General features: G+C 34.6%; 1 protein-coding gene and 1 long non-coding RNA gene across 2 annotated transcripts in view; both read right to left on the minus strand.

The window, feature by feature from the left end:
* LOC141400970 (uncharacterized) overlaps positions 1 to 18,158 on the minus strand; it is a 449,243-nt gene that overhangs the window by 404,332 nt on the left and 26,753 nt on the right. The window lies entirely within an intron of this gene.
* LOC141400631 (pyroglutamyl-peptidase 1) lies at positions 10,638 to 13,496 on the minus strand. Its single transcript, XM_073979926.1, has 2 exons — positions 13,188 to 13,496; positions 10,638 to 11,364 (listed from the first exon to the last, which is right to left on the minus strand). The coding sequence occupies exons 1-2, from the start codon at positions 13,296 to 13,298 to the stop codon at positions 10,765 to 10,767; spliced, it is 711 nt and encodes a 236-aa protein (XP_073836027.1). The 5' UTR covers positions 13,299 to 13,496; the 3' UTR covers positions 10,638 to 10,764.

Below are 18,158 nucleotides of genomic sequence, written 5' to 3' on the forward strand. Positions count from 1 at the left end.
AACTTCACCCCGTGTGTACCTCGCTTTATAAAATGGTAAAAGTTTGTAAAAGTCGTAAACGATTTTCATATAAATTTTGTGTACGGGAACGCAAAATGTTAAAAGTGGTAAAAATTGTAAAAATTTTTTGTTCTGGAACAGAGCTAAAAAAGCTGCTACTAGATGCTATAACAGAACTTATTGTCAACGCAATTAAAGAGTTTTTGGTAGGAATTCGATTTTTTGGTATTTTTTGGTAGGTTATCGATTTTTCGGAAATATCGGGAACTGTCAAACAGTCCAGCAACTATCGAAATCGAAAAAGTCTTGATATCGAAATATCGATTGCTCGGTATTCCCCTATCAGACGCGCAAAATAGAGTGTTAGTTACTTTGAAAAATCTTTGACGCAGCAAGTAAGTATTAAATAATAATTTTATTTTGTTATAAAAAATTACTAATTTAAATATGTTTATTATTTTTTCAGCAAAAATGATGAACTTCTGGAAAAAAATTGCCAATGGCATAAAAAAATTGCCAATAAGTTGTTGGAAGGTGTAAAAAAGCTGACGATAGATGCTATAGCAGAACTTATTGTGAACGCAATTAAAGAGTTTTTGGTAGGAATTCGATTTTTTTGGTATTTTTTGGTAGGTTATCGATTTTTCGGAAATATCGATAACTGTCAAACAGTCCAGCAACTATCGAAAATCGAAAAAGTCTTGATATCGAAATATCGATTGCTCGGTATTCCCCTATCAGACGCGCAAAATAGAGTGTTAGTTCCCAGCAAAAAAAAAATGGAAGTGGTGCAAGTTGGAGTGAGGATTTCATTACATGCATGGATGCGCTTCCAGTGGACTAATGAAAAAGGCAATCCTTTTCCTCACATTTGGATTACATCCAACAAGCACTTTTATGTATAAACGATAAAAAATTCAATTTTCATTCAACAAATGAAATTAAAGTAATACGGCGTTTATATTATAGTTTTTTGCAGGGTTAACCTTCTTTATGAGGATTTGTTTGAAGTATATACAATGGAAATGACATTTGAAACCCAGACCCACTGGGTTAACCTTGTTATACATATATAAACGGCCTATAAGAATAAAATTAAAATGTCTTATTAATGGCCTGTTCCCGTACTTTACAAAGTGGTAAAAGTCGTAAACGATTTTCATACAAATTTTGTGTACGGGAACGCAAAACTCGTAAAAGTGGTAAAAATTGTAAAAATGGAGTGCTTCCTAGCTGCGTGCTGCGGAAGCAAAATGGAGTGCTTCCTAACTGCGTGCTGCGGAAGCAAAATGGAGTGCTTCCTTTCTGCGCGCTCCCTTGTAAAATTCACTGAGGAATTCATAGAAAAAGAAGCACTTCGTGACACTTGCACCAGTGATTTAACTGCTTCCGTGGATGCAAACTTTTTGCTGGGTTACTTTGAAGCAGCAAGTAAGTATTAAATAATAATTTTATTTTGTTATAAAAAATTACTAATTTATATATGTTTATTATTTTTTCAGCACAAATGATGAACTTCTGGAAAAAAATTGCCAATGGCATAAAAAAATTGCCAATAAGTTGTTGGAAAGTGTAAAAAAGCCGCTACTAGATGCTATAGCAGAACTTATTGTGAACGCAATTAAAGATTTTTTGGTAGGAATTCGATTTTTTGGTATTTTTTGGTAGGTTATCGATTTTTCGGAAATATCGATAACTGTCAAACAGTCCAGCAACTATCGAAATCGAAAATCGAAAAAGTCTTGATATCGAAATATCGATTGCTCGGTATTTTCCTATCAGACGCGCAAAATAGAGTGTTAGTTACTTTGAAAAATCTTTGAAGCAGCAAGTAAGTATTAAATAATAATTTTATTTTGTTATAAAAAATTACTATTTTATATATGTTTATTATTTTTTCAGCAAAAATGATGAACTTCTGGCAAAAAATTACCAATGGCATAAAAAAATTGCCAATAAGTTGTTGGAAGGTGTAAAAAAGCTGCTACTAGATGCTATAGCAGAACTTATTGTGAACGCAAGTAAAGAGTTTTTGGTAGGAATTCGATTTTTTAGTATTTTTTGGTAGGTTATCGATTTTTCGGAAATATCGATAACTGTCAAACAGTCCAGCAACTATCGAAATCGAAAAAGTCTTGATATCGAAATATCGATTGCTCGGTATTCCCCTATCAGACGCGCAAAATTGAGTGTTAGTTACTTTGAAAAATCTTTGAAGCAGCAAGTAAGTATTAAATAATAATTTTATTTTGTTATAAAAAATTACTAATTTATATATGTTCATTATTTTTTCAGCAAAAATGATGAACTTCTGGAAAAAAATTGCCAATGGCATAAAAAAATTGCCAATAAGTTGTTGGAAGGTGTAAAAAAGCTGTAAAAAAGCTGCTACTAACTGTCAAACAGTCCAGCAACTATCGAAATCGAAAATCGAAAAAGTCTTGATATCGAAATATCGATTGGTCGGTATTCCCCTATCAGACGCGCAAAATAGAGTGTTAGTTACTTTGAAAAATCTTTGAAGCAGAAGGTAAGTATTTAATAATAATTTTATTTTATTATAAAAAATTACTAATTTATATATGTTTGTTATTTTTTCAGCAAAAATGATGAACTTCTGGAAACAAAATTGACAATGGCATAAAAAAAATTGCCAATAAGTTGTTGGAAGGTGTAAAAAAGCTGCTACTAGATGCTATAGCAGAACTTATTGTGAACGCAATTAAAGAGTTTTTGGTAGGAATTCTATTTTTTGGTAGGTTATCGATTTTTCGGAAATATCGATAACTGTCAAACAGTCCAGCAACTATCGAAATCGAAAAAGTCTTTATATCGAAATATCGGCTGCTCGGTATTCTCCTATCAGACGCGCAAAATAGAGTGTTAGTTACTTTGAAAAATCTTTGAAGCAGCAAGTAAGTATTAAATAATAATTTTATTTTGTTATAAAAAATTACTAATTTATATATGTTTATTTTTTTTTTAGCAAAAATGATGAACTTCTGGAAAAACATTGCCAATGGCATAAAAATATTGCCAATAAGTTGTTGGAAGGTGTAAAAAAGCTGCTACTAGATGCTATAGCAGAACTTAGTCCCAATTTACATTGGGCGAGTTTACTTGCGGCAATTGTCATTTTGTAGGAGAGAGAGGTGAGGCATATGGTAACCCTTTGCCTCTCAGCACCCTCTCTCACCTACAAACTGACAATTGCCGCAAGTAAACTCGCCTAATGTAAATTGGGACTTATTGTGAACGCAATTAAAAAGTTTTTGGTAGGAATTCCCAAAAAGTTTTGTAAATTTATTGTAAAATTGCTTTTTTACTTTTTCTTGAAAATTTTCACGTATTCTATTGTCAGTGGTTGCGATAATGACAATTGATTAATAGTCCTCTATTATCCATGGATGGTTGGTACCTCACTACAATAAACGGGATATAATATGTACCTATATCAAGTATGGAAAATGTTGGGCATAATAGTGACATCGTAGTACCAATTAGATGAATTGTAGTTAAATATACGCATATCAACCCAGAATTTGTATTGAACTGAAATGAATTGAAATAAATGCTTTTTATTAAGATTTCATTTTTTCGAAAAATTGCAGTTTAAGGCAAGTTCTCGAATCGTTTTTTTTTTTAATTTTACAGCAACCCCTATTATAGCTGTAAAAAAACTACAAGTATCAACTAAAATGTCACAGCGCAATAGTTCTTCCAGACTGTTATGAAATTCGCAGATTGTGCAAATCGGGCCAAGTATACATTGAGACGTGGACAGTTATCGAGGATGGACATAGGCCAATATAACGGTAGCTACCTATTTCACGTAATTTAAGGGCTTTGTAACTCAGCTTTCAGAGTTCGTTGTGAACTGGAAATCCCCTTTCAGTATTTTGGTCCATGTTGTAGTACAACCGTATCTAGCGGTTATAGTTACTCAATGATTTTAGAGATATTTTCCGACCTAATTACCCTATGGACAGAAAATATCGCTATCAATTTTTTTTACCAAAAGTCCATATTTATTTGGAACGTCCACGGTTGTCAAGATAAAGGCCGCAAAAGTTCCTGTAGTTTTCGTCATTTCCTGGAAAAAGGACATAAATTCCTGAAAACCCACATTATTAAATCATTTCTAGGCAAAACGGATTTCGGATCAGGCCATAGAATACATATGTTCCCACAACATCCCCGTGATTTCTCTCTCCAAATGGCGTGTCTTAGGACACCCTTTGTTTATGGCTGATATACTCAGGAAATGTAAGCGGACATTACACTGAGGGGATTTGCGACCGCCGAATACGTTGATGTTCTGGTCAGAAATTGAACCGCAGACCTTCTGAGTGCAAGGCGGACGTGCTTACAATTGCACCACGGTCGCTCCATAGCCCATAGAATAAAGTCTCAATTTCTAATCGAAGGTGATTGTAGGGTAACTTTTAGCGAAATATAATGGCGAATAAAAACTGTTTCAATAAAATTAAATCATGCATATTCGTTCTCGGACGATGGGCCGTATGACATATTTGTTCTGTTTTGGCATATACAGTTAGTCAACTTAATTATTGCAAAACCAAAATTATTACAAATTTTTAAATAAAACATTTTATTGGTATAAATAAATATCATTATTAATATTTTTGTTAACAATGCAATTCTTACACATGTTTATTAATATAATAAATTAAAATGTAGCTAAATTTCACTAAACATTTTCTTAAAATTAACAAAAATGAGTACAACTCATTATTTGCACTGTCAACTAAAGAATTGCAAAATTCAGAACTTTTCAGTCTTTCACGGTATTTTTCGAAAAGTTGGTTCTAACATTTCGTATACCCACATTTGGCATCAAAAACAGCTTGTAAACGTATCTGAATTTAATAAATAAATTTCGGAATGTCATGTTCCAATGGTGTTTTAAGCCATTCTTCTTTATTGCATTTTATTTAGTCCCCCAGGTTAGTGGGCGACCTATTCCCGACTTTTTCCTTCAGATGTACCTATGAATTTTCGATGGGGTTAATATCAAGACACTGGAACGGGCTGTAAATGACTTTGGTACAGTTCTATAGCAGCCAAGTCTTACATAAATTAGATTTATGCTTAGGGTCGTTGTCTTGGTAGTACTTATATTGCAATTTGTTTGGATTTTCAGGGTCAACAGGCCCAAATTTCATTACGCTTTTGGTAAAATCTTTTCTTAAAACATCTAAATAAACCTCCTATGTCATTGTTTATTCCAAAATCAGGATTTTACCAACGTCACTGCTTGGTATACAACCCCAAACCAAAAGTGACAGTTTCCCGAACTTTACGGTATGTATTAAATGTTTGTTTTCCATGGCTTTCAAGGGTTTTCCCAATACTTTTTGAGGTCCATTGTGATAGTACAACATAATTTTAGTCTCATCAGGAAATATAACGTCATCCCAATACTAAATAGTTTCTATATATTGTGATGGGAGGGCAATGGTTTTTTCCTAGTCACTCGTGATGAGTGCTTGTTATTATGTAGCACTTTTCTGACTTTTCCATGTGACACACTTACTCCAAAATCAATTTTTAATTCGAAAAAGCTATTTTCAGGTGCTGCTTTGGGCTATTTCGTTAATTTCTTTATTCATTCTACAGTCAATTCGTGAGGTTACTATTTTGGACCTGCCTTGTAACGCCCTCAGTTTGAGCCTGGTTTCTTTCTCGGTGCGGTATATGATGTTGTATACACTTCTCAGCTTACGAGAGGTGATTTTAGGAATTTCTCTTTCGGATTTACCATTATTATAATTGGAATAGACCAAATGTACCATATTTTCCGAAACCGTTTACCTGACTTTCTCTTTTTTCTGAATATACCGTCTATGTTACACACACAAAAATTAATTTATGATCAAAAATTATGGATCTACATGTCCACATACCATAAAAGTCTTAAAAATCCTTAAATCGCGTGGAAACCCCACGATTTTATTGCACATTAATTCATTTTGCAATTATTTAGTTGACACCACAGAAACCAGGTACCTATCCTTTTTGCCCGTTGTTTTTGTTATTTCCAACCTATTTCTGGATTTATTGCCTTGATGTTGTCATTAACAGGTAAATCAACAGATATTTACAAAAAGCCCAACATTATTGAAAAAAGTTCGTGTAGTAATTCCTAATTAAACATCTAAATTTTTAAAAATTCATCGTTTGCAATAATATAGTTGACTAACTGTATATGCCATTCAAACTTTCTTTACTATCAATTGGTCTGTTCCAGAACCTGCAAGAAGCTACTATTTTTTACTACGATAACATTTTTTCCTTTATGTTATCGGAAAAAGTAGTAAAAATTAGTAGATTCTTGCAGTTCTGGAACAGACCCAATAAGAGACAACAATGTTTTGACAATACATTAACATTTTGCTCAATGTTCGTAGCCATATTTTTCGTGAGAGAGCTGTAACAAATGCACATTTTTCCAGTCGATTTCAATGCCATATATACCACAAGATTGCATTTTCATTGGAAAATGCACTTGGTCCAATCTTTACAAGTTATAGGTCTTTGGCAAAAAATAATTTAAAAACAGAATGTTGTTATCGCCTAAAAGTATACTGTACAAATATAATATTGGCCTTTCCAATCACAATAGGTGACAAAACAAGAAAATGACAATAAGAAGACGGGAGTATTTGGAAAGTAATCACCTACATGGGCCATATCAAGGCATATTCATATAAGGTAAATGCATGAATTACAACAACTAAAAAATTTACAAAAACAACATTGTTGTTATTGAAAATTATTTGTCAAAGATAAATATTGAATAATAGGATCGTTCCAAAAATTTGTTCAGGAAAAACATAAATACATGTTGAAAATCGTCTAAAATAGAACAAATTTTAATCAAAATGTAAATATAGAGCATTCAGAACTGTCATAGGTCATTGTTATTACACGTTTACTGTGAAAAGAAGAATTTTATGGTAGCAAATTTCGAAGTTTCAAATTTCATGAGTAGACCCTATTACATTTTGAAAACTAAAGCTCTGTTCCTTTACGTGCAAGAATCTTCATGTTTTACAACTTTTTACTCGAAAAGCGTTCCTTTACTTCAGACACCATACAATTCATATGGAAGTAGATTACAACTTTTGCTACTTTTGCCAGTTTTACCATTTTCAAAAGTAAAGGAACAGACCATAAATTTACAAAAAAAGTAAGAATACAGCTGATTGTCACTTCTACCTTGTATAAATATGCCTTGGGCCATATGGAAGCAGGTATTTTTGAAATACTGAAGTTACACTTCCGTTACACATGCCAGTAAATTGGTGCCAATTGAGTACATGTATTATACTCGAAAATGCCGAAAACGGTGTTCGACTGGCATGCAGTTTTCTTGTGTGTTTACACATGCCAGTGCAAGTTCAATTTCAAAATTATTTTAAGTCGCATTAACACACAAAAGTGCATTATATTTCAGATTTAAAACACAATTCACAACATATTTTATTACTTTTTATTTTATTTCGTTTTAAAAAGATTGTTTTCAATCATAAACATAATGAATCTGGTATTGCCGCCTTTTCAATATTGTATAATCCCAGAGGGGAAATTATTTGTCAACATATATTTTCATGAAAAACATCAAAATTATGTCTTTATTTACCACTAATATATTGCAGCTACCGAGATGTATTATTTGTGTTTCCTAATCTTTTTGAAAATATGCATTAAATCTTTGCATTCTTAAAAGAAACAAAAATGTACATGGATTTGAAAATAGTCTCGGCAACTCTTTTTTCATTTTCGACATATCATTGGCAGCCAACTCAAAATTTTGCTGGCATGAAAAATCTAGTGCCAGTGGAGTCGACAATTCAAAAAATGTAATTGTGGTAGTAAAATATTGTGTATGTATTGAATTTTTCGAACTGTCACTGGCATGTGTAAAGGTTGGGTTAAATAGTAAGTCCCAATTTACATTGGGCGAGTTTACTTGCGGCAATTGTCATTTTGTAGGAGAGAGGGGTGAGGCATATGGTAACCCTTTGCCTCTCAGCACCCTTTCTTACCTACAAACTGACAATTGCCGCAAGTAAACTCGCCTAATGTAAATTGGGACTAAGGACGAGATGACACCGACTTTGTGTACCTATTATTATTTTTGTTGTTGTAACAGATATAATCTGTTTGTATCTCCAGTTTCTACCTCCAGGTCTAGGAATGTGGCTACTTCCGCTGGAGTAAGTTGAGTATGTTTGGCAGGACAATTGGAAAGGTACATTGTGTCGTGAAGAACAATTCTTGTTCTATAATTTAGACAGCTGCACCAAAAACGACTCTGGTTTGTTGTAGTTGTAAAGGTTATGATATGTTTGTAAGATAGTTTTTCTGCTTAATCTGTGTGTATCCCTAGAAATGTGGCTACTTTTGGAATTAGTTGAGTAGGTTTGGCGTGACAGTTGAAAAGGTGCAGTGTGTCGTGCTGCCTGTACTTTATACTGGGCAAATGTTTTGCACGGTGTCATCAATTCTTGCCCTATAGGAATTTAGACGACTGCATCCCTAGCGAATTTGAGTTAAAACTACTCTGGTTTGTTGTTGTAACAATCTGGCTCTGGGTCTATTTCCGGTTCCAGGAAAAGGGCAGTTTCGATAGTGTGTAACCACAGGTCCACTGGAGTTAGATGAGTAGGTTTGGCAGGGCAGTTGAAAAGGTGCAGTGTGTCATGTGGGCCTGTGCCGCACGCTGGGCAGATGTTTTCCACGTTGAGATCGATCTTTGCCCAATAAGAGTTTAGGCGACTGTAATATCCTGAGCGTAGTTAAGCCAAAACTACTCTGGTTTGTCGTGCGATAGATGGGGATGTACTCCGATGACTTCATTCACACTATTGGTCTGTTCCAGAATTGCAAGAATCTACTAATTTTTACTATTTTTTCCGATAACATAAAGGAACAAATGTTATCGTAGTAAAAAATAGTACCTTCTTGCAGGTTCTGGTGCAGACCACATATTTGCTTATGGCCTTAGCAACTGCGTCCGTGTGAATGCTATTTAAATCCTCTCCTATATCGTTGCACCTCTTCCTCTAGAGTGTGGATATCCTTTTTGATGTGCCTGGGTGTATCTGGCCTATCCACCATATGGTGATTAGAATGGTTTTCACGGTAACACCCGATCAAGTACTGTAACGAAAGCATTCCAAAAGTTCACAGGGGATGACAAATGACATCAGTGAAGTGCCTGACTGGAAGATCGTACAGTCATTCCCATACGTTACAACTAGATAGATTTTTCTGACGCTGGGAAGGACTAAGGCCTCAAGGGTCTTTGCTACAGAGCGAAATTGACCTGTACGATTCTCTTTTGCTGTCACCCTTGTCTGGCTTCAGTAGCGGGACCACCCTGCCCATTTCCAGACTTCGGGAACAATGAGGGTGGGTAGCGACAGGTTGAGAACCGATTCATCCAGCATACCATGGAGATTCGCTCAACGCGTTGGATGACTTAGCGTTCCTGATGACATTCGCAATATCATCCATTGTAAATTGTGATGGTGCCTCTTCGGTTGGAAGAGATCAGATGCGACGTAGTACTCTTCTCTCCGCCCTGTCACTCCAGATGTGCTCGACAAACTATCGATTGAAATAACTTTTGCACCTCTTCGCATCAGTCAATGAAACGTCGCCAAACCTGACTGAAACCCAATCTTCATTCTTCCTAGGGTACGAGAAAGACTTACTCATTACCCACAAATCAAATATTGCGACTCTTCAGATGATCTAGTCGTTTGTTCTGCTTGTGCTCACCGACCAACCTGTTAACTTCCAGTTCAGCTACCAGACTTTGGGGTCACTGAGTTCCGTTCGATGAAGTTCATCATTCTCATTTGCTTGTCCGTCCTTCCGCCTCTGGTGGGAGATTTACGGGTATGTGATGGAAAACGATTCGACTCGTTTTGCCATAAATCGAAATCGTATATCTCTAACGTTTGTGAATATTTTAATGAAATTGAAAATGGACTTTAAAAATATTATTCAAATAAGGGGCTTTTGCGAAGCAAAACTATATATATGATCAACGACACTCCGATTATATACCATTTCGATTCTGCAAATCGAGTCGATTCGGTTTTCATCACATACCCGTTAGTCTCATTTCGTGAATTAGGTTTAAGCATAACTCTTGAGCGGTGATTAGTGAACTCTCTGAAACTAGGTCAATCAGCTTTCCCATGATTGATGAAAGTGTGGCGTTCAGAGGTGATGAATTCGGGCGGTCTGCTGATGGAGACAATCGTGGGGAGATGGTCTGATCCAAGAAAAACGACGGGTTGCCAGGTGGCGTCATTTGTCCGACCTGACACGATGGTTATATCTGGCGGACTGCAACACACTCCGCTAATTTTGGAAGGGGTCTCCTCAATGTCCGTGTGCAAATCGTGGAGCTATAAAACTGCTCCGCCAGCGCTATACATCTCTGGTTATTGCCGAGAACCAAATGCCACAACATAAGATGGACATTAAAGTCTCATAAGATCAATCGTTTATAAAGCGTTCAACATTTTCCCACATTATCACGTTGGGTCAAAATTCGTCCATACCGCATTTGACAAGCCAGCCAATTACAAATATTTTTTCCAATACTGTACATACAAGCTTTATTTATACGTAAGCATAATTTTTATTTAAAAATACTTTGGTAAAATCTTCAAGTTACAAAACAATATCATATAAAAAAGTGTTACATACAATAAAATTTCACTTGTCTTTCTTATCCACTCCATCAATAACTTGGCGCAAGCACTCTTGGGTTATCTTTAGCAAAACCTCACTTAACTTCTCAACTGGGAATGGGTTATCTAGTGGCGGTACATGAACAAATAAGGAACGTGAACAATCATAATCTAACGATTTCAAATAAATATAGCCACACAAATAATTGCCAACTTCTTTTGAAACCTTAGCCAATTTCAAAGATTCAATTTGGTTCGTCATCGCACCGTCAGTAAAATCAGGAATACAACCACAATTATCTGTAACAACTTCTACAATTTTTTGTACATTAAGTTTACAAAATAATGCCGATTTTTTGGGTGGACAATTTTTCAGACATGCTCGTCCTTCGGGTAAATGTTTTCCAGCATAATCTTGTTTACAGAAATTATTATTATAAGCCAATTTCTCAACATGCACACAAGACGAGTGACCATTCACTCCGCAATGTATCACCAAAGTGGGGCGTAGTGACCAAATCTCTTCCACTATCTTATCTACGGCTTCATATTCAACAGGTACTTTCATTTTTTGCAAACGATATGTCGTATTGCCATGAACTAGTTCATCGGGAAGGAGGCTTACCTATTAAAATAAAATCATATGAATTTTATTGTATTTTAATTTCAATTGATTTATGGTAACATGGGGCGCCTTCGCCATGTTTTTGTTCAAAATGTTCTCATATCGACACCATTAGCATATCTTGACTATAAGTTTTGATATATAAATGGTTATAATTTTGTTTTTGAAATATCATTTTTGAGAATTTACAAAATGTCAAAAAGTGGCGAAGCCTCCCTAACGATGGGGAAGCATAAAGAATTTAAGTTAATCCTGACAAAATTCTGATATTAGGCCTGTTCGATAACTTCGCAAGTAAAAAGCATTTGCAAGTACTTGCAACTACTTCTCATTTCTCTTTTACTGAACAAGTTTGTTATCGAACGGCATTTTGTAAACGTTTGTACAAATTTGTACAAAATTTTGGGTTATCGAACAGACCTATTACCCCACCACACCGTAGGCGCCCCATACCACATATTTCATAACACGAATATATAACATTTGTAATTGCTTTTTTCATACAAATCATTGGTATTTCTATTCTTCAGTAGTTGTCTTTTAACTATATAAAAAATGCTTTTGATGTTTTGAAGAAGACCGGGTCGAACTTATTATACCCTCCACCACGAGTTGTATTGAAGTAAAATGGAACAGCTAGTTTCCTTTCGTTTATGAAGAAGACAAATACCAATATTTCTAAAACCTAAAAAATAACAAAAATCAAGAGTTATGCTTCTATGGGAATATAGTAAGACGGTGGGATATTGACGTCACAACCTTCAGAATTATGAAAATCGGGAGGTACCGTTCTATGGGGGCATATGATGGCGTGGACGTATAGCGACAAAATAAGAAGGGAAAATTAAATACCCCCAACGAAGACTAAATACAAAATTTCAGCCACTTTGATGTATAATTGTGGCCATAACCTTCATATTAAGGCGTGGACCCGTACCAACAAATTTCTGTGGGAAAGTTTTATACCACCAATGAAGACTAAATACTAAATTTCAGCCATTTCGGATGAATATTGAGGCAACAACCTTCAAAATACCGAAAATCGGGAGGTACCATTGTATGGGAGCTATATCAAAACGTGGACCGATGTTTCCCATTTGCAATACCAAACATCATAGGAGTAGTAGAAACGTCTATACCAAATTTCAAAGCTATATCTTAAAAATTGCGAGCTGTATGTTGGTTTCAACAGACGGACGGGCAGACGGACATGTTTATATCGACTTAGAATTTTACCCTAATCCAGAATATATATACTTTATAGGGTCTCCGATGAATATTTCGATGTGTTACAAACGGAATGACAATGTTAATGGAACAAGTTGAGTTGACACACTATGCTCAAAAAAATTTTTTTTTAAACATGTACTTTTTTAAGTAGCCGGCCTTCGGCCGGTGATTTAAGACTTTCTCCTATGGACAGGTGCAAATCTAGGGCACGGGAACAACTTTTTTAAATTTAAAATTTTCCTCTTATCGGCTGGCCTTTAACAAAGGAATTTTTGGAACTTCAAAGGCCCATATTTCGGGAAGTATGGACTTCCGCAACAAATGTTATATATATTTGTGATCAGGGTGACGAGATCTACCTGTGATAAAAATTTCATTTCGATCCGAGCATAGTTGGCCAGCTCGTCTTATGCCAAGTTAATTATACCCTTAAGTTCCAATTATTTTTCCCAATACCCTGAAAACACAAAACTGCGTGCGTCTTGGGAGATGATATTTCGTTAAACTCACAATTTTTCACGTATTTTTTTCTATAACTTGTAATTTGTGAGAAAATCGGCGCTGGCCTACCCATGTTACCATATGTTACTTACCGCCTCCCAACTGGCATTAACGTCTTCATGTCCCACAAATGGACCAAAACCGGTGACAACAATCAGTTTTTCTTTTTGTTCAACTGGTGCGTCCTTCAGCTGTGCTTCCATTGTCTCTACTGCTAACCGTGTATTGCACTAATTCTAATTCAACATTGATGTCTTATTAATCTTATCTTTATAATCAAAATCAACAACAAAATTAAGGATTAATAAACTTTTGCAATTGTTTGTTTACTTTTTTATATTACGGATGACGAAAGCAAAGCCGAACAAATTTAAAAACGTTCCATAAAATTCAAGGGCCACAAAAGGAAATCAATAATAAGCTAGGGATACGTAAAACCGATTTCGGTTAATCGATTAATCGGTTATTAGCCGTAAAATCCCTAAAAATCGTAGTCGACTATTGACTGTGCGAAAACCGTAAAATCGATTATTATTAATCTCGAAAGTCGGAGTCAACTATTATTCTATTATTCTATTAAGACTATTAAGTCGTACTTGACTACTCGTATTGGGTGTGCTAAAAAAATGGACGGTACTTTTTTGTACATACAGTATCGGCCAAAACTAAAGCACCCCCTCAGTAATTTTTTTTGAAATGATAATTTTTTTATGAAAACTAAATTATAAATTTATTTTTTATTTTTCTTTTTATTTATTTATATCTTTATAATTGAAAAATACAAAAATAAGGAGATCAGAATTTAATAAACAAAAGTTGAAATTCAAAAAACATTTTAGGTCGCAAATATAAGCGGACAAAACTAAAGCACCCCCCATTTGAGGTACAGCAAAAACTATTGAAATCAATATTTCGTTGCTTATCCTCTATTCTGGATGACACAATCACATCTTTTAGGCATAAAGGATACAAAATTATTAATTATTGCAGTCGAAATAATCGGTTTTCGGAGAATTTAGCTTAAATCCTCAAAATACTGAAAATCGGAAGTTACCGTTATATGGGGGCTACACCCAAACGTGAACCCAGGTCCACGATTTTTGGTGGATATGTTTTGTGACCACTAAGAACCCTAAATACTAAATTACAGCTAATTTAGTAGGAAAATGTGGCTTAAATATCCGAAATACCGAAGATCGGAAGGTACCGCTATAAGGGAGCTATACTTAAACATTACCCGATATTGTTCATATTCATCCAAAAATGATGCTACAGCATCCACTAGTCAAATACAATACGCTAACGTTTAAAAATTAGCAAAAGAACGAATTGCAGAAGAACGATAGACGCCGGCTTATTCAGTCGATGACCAGCAAAAAAAAACCTTTCATATCGACTAAAAATGAAGGAGCCAGACTGGCATTCGCCAAGACCCATTTGAAGTATTTTTCGATGAATCTATGTTTAATTTAAAGTATTCAGATGGTAAAAGGCTTGGACCAAATGGGCAACCGTTAAATCCTAAATATTGCAAAGACGCTGTAAAACATGGAGGCGGAAGGTTTTTTGCTGGTCGTCGACTGAATAAGCCGGCGTCTACCGTTCTTTTGCAATTCGTTCTTTTGCTAATTTTTAAACCTAAGGGATTTAGTATTTGACCAGAGAATGCTGTAGCATCATTTTTGGATGAATATGAACAATATCGGCTAATGTTTTGGTATAGCCCCCTTATAGCGGTACCTTCCGATCTTCGGTATTTCGGATATTTAAGCCACATTTTCCTACTAAATTAGCTGTAATTTGGTACTTAGGGTTCTTAGTGGTCACAAAACATATCCACCAAAAATCGTGGACCTGGGTTCACGTTTGGGTGTAGCCCCCATATAACGGAAACTTCCGATTTTCAGTATTTTGAGGATTTAAGCTAAATTTTCCGAAAACCGATTATTTCGCCTGCAATAATTAATAATTTAGTATCCTTTATGCTTACAAGATGCGATTGTGTCATCTAGAATAGAGGATAAGCAACGAAATATTGATTTCAATAGTTTTTGCTGTACCTCAAATGGGTCAAATGGGGGGGGTGCTTTAGTTTTGTCCGCTTATATTTGCGACCTAAAATGTTTTTTGAATTGTAACTTTTGTTTATTAAATTCTGATCTCCTTATTTTTGTATTTTTCAGTTATAAAGATATAAATAAATAAAAAGAAAAATAAAAAATAAATTTATAATTTAGTTTTCATAAAAAAATTATCATTCCAAAAAAATTTACTGAGGGGGTGCTTTAGTTTTGGCCGATACTGTATGTACATCACAGATTGCATCAACGAAAATTGTCGATTATATTCGATTATGATCGGTTTTACGCGGTTAATGAATAATCGAAACTCGACTTTTAGTACTGTCTAAATAATCGACTAACCGAAAATCGAGTTTTAAGTTTTTCACGAAAACCGTATAATCGAAAAACCGATTATTGCATTTTACTGCGTATCCCTATGATAAGCATGAAAACAAGCAAAATGGCCGACTTGTTCTGTTGTTTACGAACGAGGCATAGGGAATGTCGATTCGATTAAAGCGAAAAAACATCCAACGTTTGAGTAAAGTCATACTGTGAGTACACACGCTGCGACTTTTGATGCATGCATCACCATTTTCGTACTTGTAGGGTTGCATTTTTATTTATTTATTTATTTATTCAATTTAACATGTATAACAAAGCCAACAGGCCAATTAATGAAATATTGTAAGAAGTGTAATTTTTGTAACAAACATGTACGATTTTATATATATGTTATGATTGTTCAATGCATGTAGGTATAAATTGTTAAAACAAAATTATTGAAACAGGTACAAATATTTGTTAATATTTCTCGACAAATGTAAATAAAAACCATGTTCGTTGCTTATTTGTTTTCAATTACAACAATTACTTTGTATTGATATGGGTGTTCGCACAATTATTATTATTGAAATATTTTTACGAAATGTTGGGCAACAAATTCCTTTTTTTCCAATTCCCATTTTTATGTTTTAATAAAAACACATTTGGAACCCAAGCAATTCAATTTCAACTATGAAGGCAATAAAAAACTAACAACATACTTATCAAATAAAAGAGGAAGTTTAGTCCTTTTATTTTTATTACATTGTTTTAAATCCATGATGTACATTAAATAATTGTAACATACTAAATGGTATTAATGAATTAAATGATGAGTCATGAAATTTTACATTTCGTACATTTTCATTCCCTCCACCACTACTATTTTTGCAACACCGCTAAAAAATGGTGATGCATGCATCAAAAGTCGCAGCGTGTGTACTCACACATAGACTAATGACATAGACGAATAATTGGTCCCTGTAGAGGCTGTAGGAGTAGAGAGGAATAAGAGGGGGTACACACACCTCTGTACTAGCAAATTCTGTTTTGTTTCGTTTTTCTTCGTATACAAGCTGAAGTTGGCTGCAGATTTGTTTTTGCATTTTCTTTAATTTTATTTTCTCTGTCGAGAAACAAAGAACAGCGGAGACAATTGAAAAAAAACATTTGGAGGAAAAACTATTTTTTTAAGCAAAAACAATTCGAAATAAGTGGAAATATCAAAATTAAAATGCAATTCAAGGGTTCCTTTAATAATTAATTGTTTATCACACACGTCCATTTTTTACTTTTTACAATTTTGCCTTGGCTTTGTTTTTAAACGGCGCAATGAGAAAATGAGTGTGAAGAAGAATAAGAAAAATTATAAAATTGACACAAACATGATTTCCGTGTCTAAACAACAAGGAAATTTTTAAAGAAATTGAGAAGAAAAATTTTCTTTCCAGTTTGAATGTCTAAACACGGTCTTGGTATAGACAAAGAGATTGTAGTGTGCTTCTTTTTTGTAGGTGTCGCCGTTATGGAAAGTGCTTCATCTTTTCACTCAATTGCACAATGTTTTGGGATAAATTGCAATATTTTGTTGAATTTGTTTATATGGGTATGTAGATCTGGCCAAAGATTATCCACATGTTGTCTTTTATCAGAATAAATAGTTTAAAATCTATTGTAACTTTAAATAAAACTACAAACGCCATCTCTCTATCTTCGAAAATTCGAAGATAAATGCTGATGGTGTATATACGATTCATTATATGCTAGTCTATATTAGTCTATGCTAATGAATCGTATCATGGTAGAATGATAAAAGTTAATATAATGCTAACAGCTGATTAAAATTTTTTCCATATTTTGAATTTGAAGTGCATTCATTGCCAAACAGATTCTGACAAAGATTTGTTGTACATACATATTGTTACGGAATTAGATTTAACTAATGTCCGTGTAGACGTTGTTTTATTCCCCGATACGATTTGTACCAAATAAAACCGGGTTCGTTTTAGATTACGTTTCTACAATGCTTTATTTACTTTATTACACTTATTCAGAACCGACTTTAATTACTAAGCACACAGCAAGTCTCTAGTTAGCACGCAGCTACTCTTTTACCGATCTGTTCAGTTCAACGCTTAAAACACAACTCAACTCGTCATTGCCAGTTCCAGTTATCCAGAAAGTCTGGCAACACCTCGAATCTGTGCAACGAACACACAGACACACATTCGCACTAAGCGAACAACCATACTCACATACATACATGGGGGGAATACAGGCGGACGACAAGCACAGTAATGACGTAATTACAACAACAAACAAATGCAAGAAATACAAGAAGTAGGAACTAAACGATAATTACATGATTATGGCAAAACAAAACAAAAGCACATTAATGAAAGGTAAAGTAACATCTAGAATAATGAAGATAATTCTACATGATAGCTGTTGTTGTTTAAATAAAGTAACTGCGTAATAAAACTTTACGTTACAATTCAAATTTTTAAATTAACGGAAATTAAACTAAATTAACTTAAACCTATCAGTTACATTCGTAACATTGCCTCCCGCTTAAGCCTGTTCGTCCCGAATAGGCACAGTTCCCTCTCTGTGGTATGGGTATTGGTAACACTGCCTCCCGCTTAAGCCTGCTCCTCTTGACTAGACGCAGTTCAT

Source organism: Musca autumnalis, unplaced genomic scaffold (genome assembly GCF_047663935.1).
Source record: "Musca autumnalis isolate F117 unplaced genomic scaffold, ASM4766393v1 scaffold_4, whole genome shotgun sequence".
NCBI lineage: Eukaryota > Metazoa > Arthropoda > Insecta > Diptera > Muscidae > Musca > Musca autumnalis.

What these genes read in the sequence shown, in the direction of transcription:
- LOC141400631 (XM_073979926.1), bottom strand. Translation starts at nt 13,298, where the DNA reads ATGGAAGCACAGCTGAAGGACGCACCAGTTGAACAAAAAGAAAAACTG. An exon ending in TTAATGCCAGTTGGGAGGCG is followed by an intron (nt 11,365 to 13,187) that starts GTAAGTAACATA and finishes TTATTTTAATAG; the next exon opens with GTAAGCCTCCTTCCCGATGA.